Consider the following 13,820-nt stretch of genomic DNA (forward strand, 5'->3'; position numbering starts at 1 on the left):
AGAATGGAGGACAGGGCAGAAGGAAAGCTAAAAACACTCACAGGAATGTACATTCAGGCTTCCTAGTTCTGCTCAAAATGGAGGACACGACCAAAGGGAAGCTAAAAACAAACATAGGAGTATAAATGCATAGTCCTGCTCAGAATGGAGGACAGGGCAGAAGGAAAGCTAAAAACACTCACAGGAATGTACATTCAGGCTTCCTAGTTCTGCTCAAAATGGAGGACACGACCAAAGGGAAGCTAAAAACAAACATAGGAGTATAAATTCATAGTCCTGCTCAGAATGGAGGACATGGCAAAAGGAAAGCTAAATTCATGCTTTCCTAGTCATGTTGGAAATGGAAGACATAGCAAGTGAGAAGTGAAAGACACTCATAAGAGTATAAATCCATGCTTCCTAGTCCGGCTCAAAATGGAAGACAAGTTGGAAAAGACCACAAGGGTCTGGAAACCATGCCCTCTGGGTATGTTTAACCTGGAGAAGAGACAGTTAGAAGGTGATATGATAGCCTTGTTTAAATGTTTGAAGGGATGTCACATTGAAGATGGAGCAAGCTTGTTTTCTGCAGCCCCAGAGACTAGGACCCGGAGCAATGGATGCAAGCTGCAGGAAAAGAGATTCCACCTCAACATTAGGAGGAGCTTCCTGACAGTAAGGGCTGTTTGACAGTGGAACACACTCCCTCAGAGTGTGGTGGAGTCTCCTTCTTTGGAGGTCTTTAAGCAGAGGCTGGATGGCCATCTGTTGGGGATGCATTGATTGAGAGTTCCTGCATGGCAGGGGGTTGGACTGGATGGCCCTTGTGGTCTCTTCTATGAATCTATTATTCTATGCTCAAAATGGTGGACATGGCAAAAGAAAAGCTAAAAACACTCAGAGAAATGTAAATTCATGCTTCCTAGTCATGCTCAAAATGGAGGACATTCTGAAATTCTTCCTGCACAGAAGGTTGAAATGTAAGCCATGTCCTGGAAAAAGAGGACATCTGGTCACCCTGTGGCTGAGAAGCCTTCTCCTCCCAAGCGCTGATGGAGCAGAACTGAGGGGAAGAAGGGGCTACCAGGGGAGGCCAGGCTGGGGGCAAGTGTATGTGTTTGGGGGTGGAAGAGGAGGCTTAGGGCATGGCATTGACAGTAGAAAAGCATTGGATACCCATTCAAAATGACTCACAATAGCCATTGTTCAAACTGGGAAAAAATAGAGGAGTGGATAGGAATGGGCTCAGTCCACTGACAAAGCACCCTGGAATTCCTTTCGACCAGCAGTAAATTTCCCCCTGCCTTGGCCTTGGATCAAATGTTGTTCTGGCAAGAGACTGCAGTCAAGAAATAAGAAGACAACTAGCAGTGGGAAGGGCAGCCATGAAAGAGCTAGAAAAGATGCTAAAGGGTAAAGATATACAATGAGCACTAAAGTCAGAATCGTCCAAGCCGTTGTATTCTTCATCCCTGTGTAGGGATGTGAGAGCTGGACAATGAAGAAAGTGGATAAGAAGAAGATGAACTTGTTTGAGATGTAGTGCTGGAGAAGAGTGCTGAGGATATTGTGGATGGCCAAAAACACATAAATGAGTCCTTCAACAGATCAAGTCTCAACACTCCCTGGAAGCCAAGATGACTAAACTGAGGCTGTCATACTTCAGCCACATCATGAGAAGACATGATTCACCAGAAAAGACATAATGGTAGGAAAGGTGGAGGGTAGCAGACAGAGAGGAAAACCACATACTAGATGGATAGACTCAGTTAAGAAGGTCATAGGTATGACTTTGCAGGACTTTAGCAGAGTAGTGGAGGGCAGGTAGTCTTGGAGGTTTCCCATCCATAGGGTCACCATGAGTCAGGATCGACTTGAAGGAGGTTAGCAACGATAACAGGGATCATTGAACTTATCTTGTTCTTCTCAAAATAGGCTGTGCTGCCTCTCACTTGCCTGGACCCCTTGCCAAGGGAGAGAATAAAGGAACCATATAAAGAAACCCTCCATATATCACTAGCATGCAAATACACAGTCAGCCCTCCATGGCCACAGTTTCTTTATCCACAAGTTTAACCATCCATGGCTTGAAAATATTTAAGATATATATAAAAAAGTTCTAAAAAGCAAACCTTGATTTTGCCATTTTATATAAGGGACTCCATTTTCCTATGCCATTGTCTATAATGGGACTTGAGCACTTTATTTTAAATGAGTCCTCTGTTGAGGATGCAGGAAGTCTGCGTCCACGCTGGGTGGAAAAGAGGAGGTTTATCTGGCAGCCTACTTGCTTTATATGCTGGTCACCGAAGTGGGGCACAGTACTCCATCCCTATAACATGTTTACCTGCTTACATGGAATTTTGTGGGTTGCTTGCATGTAATTCTGCTATGGCAGCCAGGACAAGGCTTGACTAGAGGGCAGCACAGACTCTGAGTTGGCCAGCTGTGCCACTTGGCCAACCATGCTGATTCCTGAGAACCAGGCTGGCCATGGCTGAAGGAGAGGTGAGGGTAATATATTTAATTATTTTGATCCAGTAGTGATATATTTAGCTTTACAGTAGAAACCACAACTTCTTGAAAAGGTGTTCATAGCTGTCATGATTGCAATACATTCAGTTTACTGTAAGTGTGGAGTGAGATACTGTATATAAGATTGTTGTCAGGGTGCTGCTTGTGTCTGAGTCATATCCTAGTGTTAGATGCATCTGCTTAGGAATGAATCCTGTTCGTTTGATTGTGATTTATTCCAGGTAAATGTTTCAAGAATTACAGCCTTATGTTTCATCACTTCAACTGCAGTGTAAAAACTTACATTCATTTATGACTTTTTTGCATTCAAAGGGCAGTTCTTTAAATATGGACTTTAGATTCTTTTGAAAGACTAAAGTACTACTGAGATTCCTGTATCCTAGTCCTTTAAAAGGAGTATAATCCTGTTTTCTTCTGATATTTTAATAATATCAGGTATCACCATCCCATGTCTTGCCAGAATATATTCAGGCATTAAAATGTTGTGTAAAACTCTGATTTTTTAAAAAAAATGATGTCCAAAATCTTGGTGGGTCTTTCTTCTCAATAAATTATTATATTTTAAGGAGAGAATGTGTGTTCCAATATCTTGAAATAATTTCTTTTTGACAATTACAGGAAACTAGGTGTGTATGCTTTTGTATATATATATAGTCACATAATTAAGCACTTAATGTGCTAATTTTAGTATGCTGATACTTTGGCAGGACACAGACCCCCCAAAAAGGGTGGTCTGCCGCCGCCTCCATTTCCACCGGCGGGAAGCCTCAGCCTCCAAACGGCGAGGCTTCCTGGCGGCTGAAAAAGAAGCCACAAAAAGCGTCTTCTTTTTGCAGTGCTCAAGTGATGCCACAGTGCGCCATTGGCGCACTCGCACTGTCACCTGGGTGCTGTGATGTGCGGACGCTAGACGTCCATTACGTCAAAATGGCGGCGCCCATGTGAACAGGGCGCGGCCATTTTGTACGTACTCTGTACATACTAGGGTTGCGGGCATCTAAAAGAGACGCCCCCATGCAACCCTAGTACATACAGAGTACGTACTTGGGTGACCGTTGGAAAGCTATGGATGCCGGCCATGAAAGCCTTTGATTTCACATATATGTGTCAATTTCTAAAACTTGCTGTAGTTTGGCTCAGCATGGAAATACCAAGGTATAGTCCAGCTGTAAAAGGAAGCCACAATTTCTTACTGTGTGATGAGTTTTGATCTGTGTGTGAGTATATGCAATCAAGCAGGCAATATTCTGATTTTAAAACACAGTTTACTGTGATATCTGAACTTTTGGGGTTGTTGTTTATTAAACTATGATCAGTGAGATCAATCCAGGATCAAATTGTGATTTCAGTTCCTGATTTAGTTATTTGTTTGATTTCTACCCAAAGTGGTTTAATTGTTTGAGTGTTGAACTATGACTCTGGAGACCAGGGTTCAAATCCCACTGGGTGACCTTGGATGAGTCATTCTCTGAGCCTCAGAGAATGGCAATGACAAACCCTGAAGAAACTTGCCAAGAAAACCCTGTGATAGGTTCGCCTTGGGGTTGCTGTAAGTTGGAAATGACTTGAAGGCACACAGCAAGAACAGCAACATTCACCATAAAGCATATAACTAATAGTGGTTCATAAAATACATGGTTAGTATAATGAATTAACTAAAATTAATAGATATGTAAGGTTTTTTGTGGGCTTTTCAGGCTATGTGGCCATGTTCTAGAAGAGTTTCTTCCTAACGTTTTGTCAGCATCTGTGGCTGGCATCTTCAGAGAATGCTTGCCTGGAAAAAGTTGGGTACAGTACATATATATACTGTGTGAGCCTGGGAATGCAGGAGTGATTTGCATGTGTGTTGTTCTATTGCCGATGGCAGGCCTCAGGCTAGGAGGCTAATGCAAAAGAGGATTGGAGGCCCGTTACAGACCGCCGCCGGTTGCAGCGCAGAGGAGTCGCAGCAGCCAAACCGCGCGACTCCTCCACGCTGCAAAGAAGGAGCGTGAAAATCGCACTCCTTCCGGCAACCTGGAAGAGATGCCGCAAGTGCCAAAGCGCGCACTCGCGCCGTCACTTCCAGACCGTGATGTGCGGACGCAGAGCGTCTGTTATGTCAAAATGGCGGCGGCTGTGTGGAACGGCCGCCGCCATTTGTTACGGACTCGGTCTGTAACAGAGTAAGGGGCGTCTGGAAGAGACGCCCCTTTTAAAAAATGGGACGTCCTAAGGACGTCCCTTATGGCGGTCTGTAACCCGCCAGTGTCTGCTAATTGGTGATCATTATCTGCTGGGAAAGCCCCTGCTGGTGAAATGTCGGGAAGAAACTCTTCTAGAACATGGCCACATAGCCCAAAAACCCCACAAAAATTATGGATGCTGGCCATGAAAGCCTTCAACTTCACATATGTAAGGAATTATCAATATTTAAAATTATAAATTACACATTACAGATATTTACTGATAAAAACAAGACAGGAAAAATGATAAATTCATGATGCATTTTGTTCTCCAGATATTTATACAAATAAATATGTTTTTAAATGGTGCATGAAAGATGAAAGCATGAGGGATAATTGGATCTCTAATGGAAGGGAATGCAATAACCAGGGTGCAATTGCTGAGAAAGCTGGGCCATGTGTCGCAGCCCTATGGGCCACACTATTCCATAGCACAGGCACCAACGCAGATTAGCTTATCTTAAATTGTGGTTAGATCAGTATTGAGATCCAGTGTGGCATAGTAGTTTTTGGATGTTGGACTAGGACTTTGTAGACCAGGGTTCAAATTCTCAGACATGGAAACCAATAGGGTGAAACGTGGACAAGTCACACATTCTCAAACTCAGTCAGGCAGGGGCACCCACTCTGAACAAATTCTGCCTTGATAGATTTGCCTTAGGGTTACCATAATGTGGAAACCATTTGAAGACATACAGCAACAGATCAATATTAAATAAGACAGTTCTGGCTGCTGAGTTATTTAGGACTTTGTATATTAATAATTACCTTAAATTGGGTCTGGTGGCCTCAGTGGCAGTCAATGCAGCAATTGTAGAATGGGTATTATATGTTTTGTCATTCCTATTTCTCTGTTGTCCCGACAACAATTCACTGTACCATCTGCTGCCTCCAGATTGTTATCAAGTGAAGTCCTACATAGTGAATTTCAGTAGTCCGCTCAGGAAGGTATCAGAACATGGACTGTTGTGACCAAATTATTCCTGTCTAGAAATAACCATAGCTGTGAGCTCAAAAACAGCTGATTATAAGCATTCCTTGTACTACTTGGCACAAAGGACATCTGGTTGTCTAGTGACAGCTTTGTATCAAGTACTAAACTAAGCACCTCCTCTGTTGGGGGAGTTTTATACCACCCACAGCAAGGTGTCTAACTAATTTCCAGACCTGGGAAACACCTATCAGAGCTTCCATCTTGTGGGGATTTGACTTCAGTTTATTGGCCATCATCCAGTCCACAACTGATCTTAGACACAGGTTCATAATTTACAGATATTTTCCCAAATCAGGTAGAATAGAGAAATAGTGCTGTTATTTGCATATTGAGAACCTTACACTGCAGATCCTCAAATGACACCTTCCAATACCTTTACATTAATCTTAAATACTGTGAAATATAAGACAGAACCTTGCAGGCAGATATACAACATAATGTTGCTGAACTCCACAGTGTAACTGCCATAGAGCTGAGCAGAAGTTTCAGTGCTACTCTGTTGTAATGAGGATGAAAAAAGAGATGGAACTACTGTGGTACAGTGCCTACTGTACCAACCCACTGAACCACTCCAGGAGGATACAGTGGATAATAACGTGAAAATCCACAGAGATCATGGAGAATCAAACTAGAAGTACTAATCATCTGTGTCTGGAAAAAGTAATCATCCAGGGTGATCAAGGCTATTTCTGCACTCAGACATGATTGAAATCAGTCTGAAATGGGTCTAGAGAATTTACTCTATCATGGAATTCATGTAGCTGATTGAACTTCATTATTTCATTCTTCATGGTCTCTCTGACTCACATCTTTCTTTCACCTCTGGTTCCAGAGAGGGCCTCTTCAGAAGAAAATACATCACTGTTTCCTTTAGCACAACTAAATTAATGCTCTCCTGTAAGATGTCACTTACCATTTCCTTGCATCTACCCATTGTTTTTCTAGATTTCAGCCAAGAAGGGCAGGGTCAAGAAGGCTAAATAATAATAATAATAATAATAATAATAATAATAATAATAATAATAATAATAATTGTATACTTGGCTTAATCCTGACAAGTCCGTAGCTTCAGGACGTATGACTGAGATTGATCCCACAACTCATGATCTAGTGGTGTTGTGAACACTTCCATAGAATCAGCAATATGGCGGAGTCCAATTTGCTAGAAGGATGAATTGTTCCCCTCTGCTCTAGTTTAACTGATGTGGCTTGTGCAGTAGGTCTCAAGCTGGAAGAAATCCATGGGGCAGTTGACTGAAGATGCTACAGTGGCAGAGAAGTTAGCTTTCTTTGCTGCTGCCCTACAGTTAGGCACACTGATGTACTCTTCCCATTTTTGTTCAGATTCAGACCAAGACTACCTGTGTTCTAGTTGACTTTTAGCATGTCTTGTCTGAAGGAGGCCTCCTTGGATGAAGAAATAACAGTGGGATGCCAGAATGAGAACCTCCAGCAGGAGCCAGAGGTGGCTGGTAGTCCTGTAGTGGTAGAAGCAGAGTCTGGTTCCCGACACCTCTTTCAGATTTGGAGAAGGAGACAGAGGCTCTGTACCCTCTTGTCCATCAACAGTTAAAATGAAGGGAGCAGAAACACCAGAGAGACTCTTCTCCACCTTAAGAAAACCATGCTTAGTTAATGAGACCAGCTGAGCTAATTTACCGCTAGCTGTAAATTAGCTCAGCCAAGGCCATTCTCCAACAGCTTCTGCTGAGCTTGTTTGATCTTTGGCTTGACTGGACTAATCTCTCCAGCAACTCCCTTCTCAGTATCAGCCTGGGTTCATCACTATTTGCTTTGTTTGACTTCAGAGTGTTTGCATTACACTTCTCCTCCTACTAATACTAGTAACACTAGGACTGGACTGATTTTTCCTGGTGAGTCTCTGAGGGCTGGAGATCTACGTTCCTAGGTGCTTGTCTGCCTTAAAACAGGACAGTTGGTTGCTCTGATTTCCTCAGAAAACCAGGGAATTCTCCAAGCTCTGTGAAATCAGTCTGGAACAATCATGTTGATGTCCTTGTTCATCCTAACATTCCATATGAGAAAAAAGTACCCTACAGCATTCAGGAGTGCTTCCAATTTCATAATCATCATTGCCAATCCAAAATTCATCAGAAATTGGTATGTCCATCCCAACAGGTCACTTGTAGCTTCTCCAACACCACACCAAAGATAAACTGCCAGTTCAGCCACAGGTTTTGGGGGCAGTGGAGGAGACTAGAATTTGGATGAATGATAGTTTCCCAAATGTCATGGCAATCTGATTAGTTAAAAAACCAGAGATTGCTTCCAAAACTTGGTTGCATAGAAGAGGATAGGAGGGGGTTGAGGAGACTTATTACAGACATAATGGGAAGTGGGTTCTTTTTCTTTTTTGACTGTGAGAAAAAGGGGGGATATGCTCTTGTATGCTCATTCTATCAGTAGTGTTCAGTATGTCAATGGTTGTACATTTAAACTGTGAGAATATATAGCTGCTCTGCAGATATGCAGCTTCTGTCAGGGTCGACACTGAGTGGAGGATAACAGATCCCTTGAACTTGCTGCTTGTGTCCTGCAACTTGTTCTGACTTGTGACAAAGACTATTAGTTGTATGGATACTAGGTATATTGGATTTTGGCTGTTGGATACATGCAGAAGGACTGAGTTCAAACTGAGAGGTGGGGGAGAGGTATGGATTTTAAAGATTGTGTGCTGTAGTCCTTTTTACAATAGGTAGTAGAATCTTTTGCTGATACTTCCCAACTGCTTTATTGCCCAAGAGTAACAAGGCATTTCTGTCCATGGGATAGAGTTGTAGAAATACAGTACAATACTTCCTTATCTTGATCTTCAGATAATTACCCTGTCAGATTTGGAATGTGACTACATTAATGCTAGATCTTGCTGCTCAAAACTAAATAAAGTAAGTTTTAGTTCCTATTTTCTGAGTTAAAAGTAAAGCCATTCCTTTCAGTGTAAGATTTGGATGTGACTATGTTCTACTGTTTATAACTATGAAATGACATCCATTATGCATTCTTTTTCATATAGCAACAATATTAGATAATGAACTGTGAGATGGTTGCCATTTTTAAAGAAACAGTGTAGTATATTGAATATGAGACCAAATTTTAACCAGATCTAAATTGTAATAAAATGAACTTGCTGTGTGATTTGGATAAGTCCCTTTTGCCTTATGAATAACAGTCAACCACAGGCTGCAGTCCTGTGCTTACTTCTTGGTGATATGTCTGAAAGAACACAATGGGACTTAACTTTTGAAAATACATAGCATGAACATACTGAACATAATTAAGTGGGCAACTGTGGAAGGCTAAGGAGCCACATCAGCCTCCGAGGAGATCTTGGAGGGCCACATCTGCTTTTCCAGGTGCCCTCAAACACTTCAAGTGGGTATGGGAGCATTTTCACCATGTTCTGGGTTTCAAAAAAGGTCTCTCCTGGGCCTAAACTAAATCATGGGCCCTGCAAAATGTGGTAGAAATGCACTCCATGCTACCTAGAGGATATTTTGGAGCGTTTTGGCACAATTAAAAAAAACTGCAAAAATTGTTTTTGATCATGGCTGTAAACGTGGAAATGCCTTCCACGCCCTCTAGAATGAGAGCCTTCTGGAATTGTGTGTGTGTGTGTGTGTGTGTGTGTGTGTATTGCTCTGGAGGGACTAAAAAAAATCCACCATGATATGTAAGACAGACTGTCAGTGGTTGAAATAAATACTGTAAAACACTTGCTGTGCTTAGAAATATATATGTGTGGATCTGTACATGTAAATAAATTAATTGTAAAATAGCCTCTAATAAGAACTTTGACGAAATGTATTTTTAGAGTTTTCTGGAACTCTTTGCAGATTTAACAGTCTGATCTTCAAAATGCTGTCAGTAATGCAAAATCTATTAAAATAAAACAGGAATGAAATTGAAATGGGGGAAATATACTGTATATACTCATGCCTGTCGCCCTAATGTATAATTCGAAGGCAGGTTTTGGGGCCAAAATTAAGGATTTTGATATGACACATGGATAAGATGAGGGTAAAACTTAGGGGATGCTGCCATTTTCTCACCCAGGCATCCAGAAAGGCCTTTTGCCACTCTGCTCAGAGAAGGGGATGGTTCCTCTTCCATTAAGAGTAAAGGTACAGTACTTTGACTCATGGATAAGTCGACCCAGGTTTTTGGGTCAGTTTTTGCCTGAAATTTCTAGACTTAAAACACAATACAGTAACCTCTCATTCATGGAGGCCTGGTGCTTGAATCTCAATTGTCCAGTCTATGTGGCCCTGAGGATAGTCCAGGCCCTCTCATAGTCCAGGCATCTTATACCACTATTTTTCTTTTTGTATAGAGAGCCATCATGGGGTAGTGATTTGAAACCCACTGGGTGACCTTGGGGAAGTCATAAACTCTGAGCCTCAGAGGAAGACAATGGCAAGCCCTCACTGAACAAATTTTGTTAAGAAAATCCCATGATATGTTTCCCTTAGGGTTACACTATGTCAGAAACAGTTTGAAGGCAGACAACTACTGTCTGCATAACCCACCTTGTACCTAAACTTGGAAGAGCTGCTCAGATGCTTAGTCACATGATTCCAGTTGTGGAATACCATTTGAAACACATGTTGAAAATTGTTCTGTGTTCTTAATTGTGTGTTAGGCACTTTTTTCTTAATAGTTTGTAGGAATCAGGATCCCACCAGCTGTTGTGTAAAAACATTTTACTTATTAAAAAAACTTCTCTTTTCCAGTGGGTGATCCCAGAATTGATTGGCCATACTCTTGTCACAGTATTAATGCTTATTTCGCTGCACTGGTTCATCTTCCTCCTCAATTTACCTGTAGCGACCTGGAATATCTATAGGTAAGAGCAACTGGAGGTTGCAAGTCTTTAACACCTTATAAACTGTCTGCCATGTTCTATAATTTATGAAATCAACCATTTTTTTCCTAAGTAAATCATCAAGATGTTTTTATCATTTGGTTGTGTTCTTGCTAAGGATTTTTCAGAATATTGATTGCTGCATGTATTGTGAAGCCTGTTTGTCCCCTCATCCAGATACAGAGATCCACCACCCAAATCCGATGTATGTATGTATATAAATAACTACATACATTTCTTCTGCAGTCCACCACACTTAGCAAATCTGAAAGTCAAATACATGTTGGATTCTTACTCAAAAGACATTTCTGTACTATGTGCTAAAATATTTTTTAAAAGCTAAAAAAAAATACTTAGTCCATCTTGATATTTTCATAGAATCATAGAATCGTAGAGTTGAAAGAGACCACAAGGGCCATCCAGTCCAACCCTCTGCCATGCAGGAACTCTCAATGAAAGCATACCTGACAGATGGCCATCCAAGCCTCTGTTTTAAAGGCCTCAATAGTGGTAAAGCTTTTTGTACAATACTGCTGCATATAGCAAAAACTCAAAACAGATCTTCCTACTGGAACAACAGTGTTTATGCTGAATGATAAGAGCCACAGCTCAGGAGGCAACTGGTTGTTCCACTAGGAAAAGTAACCGCTTGGTGGTCCCAGGAACGGAGGCATTAAAGTGAAGATTCCTAGACAGGAGAATAGGGACAATAGTCTCTTGTTTGCAAAAAAAATGGGGGGAGGGGAGCTGAAAGGAGGGATGCCATTTCTCAGTTCCAGCTTAGCAAATGCTGCCCTTCGTGGTTGTGCCCTTTCATGTAACCAGCAAAAAGAACAGAACACCAGATACATAAATGAGATACAGTACAGTTATTGATAAAAAAGACACAGATTTTCCCACCATTCCACCTGGATAATTTCATCTCATTTTGTAATGTGTCCGTGCCACAAGGGAAAAGCAGACTTGAGAAATGAATTCCAGACAGGAACATCTGTAGACAGCACAACAGGATGTTCACGGAAAACAAAGGCCACAAATTCCAGGAGAACTGTTATGGCATACACCCATCTGACCTGAGTCCTTGCTCTTTAAGGTGAGCAAATGACCCTTAATTCCATGCTCACCATGCCAACAGCAAGTTGTCGTTTACCTTCATTTTGATAATTTGCAATAAGTGCACCTGGTATACCACTAAGACCCCCGCATGGCATACACCAGAGGAAAACTGCCAATAAAAATAGGTATATAGGAGGCTGCTGGAGATGTGATGTGGACACTTCTAACCTTCTTACTAGTTACTGTTGCTATAACTACTCATTGAGAGAGAGAAAAAGCTGGATGCCCTTTGTGAGTCTCCCTGTAGAGGTATATGCTCCATGATAAAAATCTCAGGGACCCAGAAGTAAACTCAAATGAAAATCAACAATAATAGACCTTACACTGGTAAAACAATACTTGAGGAAAGCTATTATCATCATTCTGCAGGTACTCTGGAGAAGACTGTAGCTGAATGTAGGAGCATGTCTACTATGAAAATGTTTTTCAAGAAAAAAGGATCAACCATGCTTTAAATAATATGTTTTTGCCATGTCTCTGGTACAAATAGAGTTGTGAACATGATCTGCTACCTGTTCATATAACCTTCAAGATCAAGAGTGGACAACATCTGGTCCTCCTACAATAGTTAGATGGCAACATTATTTAATAATGGACATCATAATTATTTGTGGTATAGACAGAACTTTTTAATATTCCCTAAAGCAATCAAAATAACTATCAAGGGATGTGTTTTGTTTCTCATTCCCATCCAAAAGAATGTTAAATCACAGTTCCTCTTTCAAAAGGCTAGACAGAAACATGGCCATAGGATCCCTGAGTACTACAGTTTAAAAATGCCATCAGTGGCAGGGATAGGATACTGTTCTCGTTTGCACCCCAAGCCAATCTAGTGTTACTGGGCCCTGTAATGAACAAGAGCAAATTGTACCCTTGCTCCTACAGTACCTTTGGGAGGGAAGGTTAAGAAAAGCCTTGGATTGCAAAGAAACCTGTAGTTTTCTTAGGTGACAGTTTCTTCAATTTAAATGTCACAAGGAAAGGTCTTTTCTTGGGGGGGAGTCATTAATTGTGTTAAATTCTGCCACGCAGCACCCATTCTTTTAAAAGTGAAGCTGGAGAGGATGAGGGCTCAAAGCAACAGCTCTTACTGGCTGCTAAGAGGACAAACTACTATGCTTCATATTGATGTGAAGGGAACCAATAGCAGACTCCCTTTCAGCTTACTTTGCAAAAGTTAAGTCCACTGCAGATAAATATGTTCCATTAGCTCATGTTTTTTAATATACTGTAACAAACAAAATTAATTTAAATAACTATTCTGCTCAATTAGAAAAGAAATTCTTAGTATTCCCTAACTAGCACAGATTGCTATTTCAGCTGCACAAAAAGTTTGTGGGGACCTTATATTGGAATTTGGCCATTAATGAATATATAGAAAATGTCCAAGGACAACATACAATAGGTTGAGAAATAATTTAAAAGCCTATTATTGGGGAGAGGCTGGAGAAGGAAAGCTTTAAGCACACTGGCCGAGTCTTGCATCATTTCTCTTGGTCATTTCCCTCTCTCAGGGGGGAGCAGAAGAACTTGTAAACTCTCACTAAGTAGTCAATGTTCAGGCCACAAAGTCCAAATCCAAAGCATGAGAATACTTTCATTGAAGGGAGATAAGGAAAGAGAATTGGTTGCATTTTTATCCATCATAACCTGTCAAACTGCCTGAACCACTACAATTTGGAGTTTTGCTTTTATGCTGCACATGCAGGAAATCCCAACCCCTATCTCAAAACATGTAGTTGAATGGTTAAGACATAACTTGGTTAAAGTCAGTTCTTTGCTTCTCAGAAGGCTGAGCGAGCATGTTTTAAAACTGACCTATTGTACTTGGGATACCTTGAAGAACTGTTTTTTCTTTTAATTGATTGATTGATTGATTGATTGAAATTTTATTTATATACCGCCGTTCCTATGATCACGGCGGTTTACAAAACAAAATGAAAATACAATACAGTACAGATTACAGATTCTCCCCTTGGAGAAACGCCGCTCCGGCGGCAAGGAAGAGTCTCTCTGGGCCGCTCCTGCCCAGGTGGAAAGCTGGCGGGCGGACAATTAGGGAGGGAGGAGCCTCTTTCTTCAGGCT

General features: G+C 41.3%; 1 protein-coding gene across 2 annotated transcripts in view; it reads left to right on the forward strand.

The window, feature by feature from the left end:
- The window catches only part of CNIH4 (cornichon family AMPA receptor auxiliary protein 4), a 19,840-nt gene that overhangs the window by 544 nt on the left and 5,476 nt on the right, over positions 1–13,820 (forward strand). Inside the window, exons 2-3 of one of the 2 annotated variants that reach the window (XM_042444918.1) lie at positions 8,574–8,642; positions 10,488–10,600. In XM_042444918.1, coding sequence (XP_042300852.1) covers positions 8,574–8,642; positions 10,488–10,600 — 182 coding nt within the window. Of the gene's footprint in view, positions 1–2,109; positions 2,488–8,573; positions 8,643–10,487; positions 10,601–13,820 lie in introns of those variants that run through there. The other variant, XM_042444919.1, reaches the window with a different exon arrangement.

Source organism: Sceloporus undulatus, chromosome 1 (genome assembly GCF_019175285.1).
Source record: "Sceloporus undulatus isolate JIND9_A2432 ecotype Alabama chromosome 1, SceUnd_v1.1, whole genome shotgun sequence".
In the NCBI taxonomy this organism is placed as follows: domain Eukaryota; kingdom Metazoa; phylum Chordata; class Lepidosauria; order Squamata; family Phrynosomatidae; genus Sceloporus; species Sceloporus undulatus.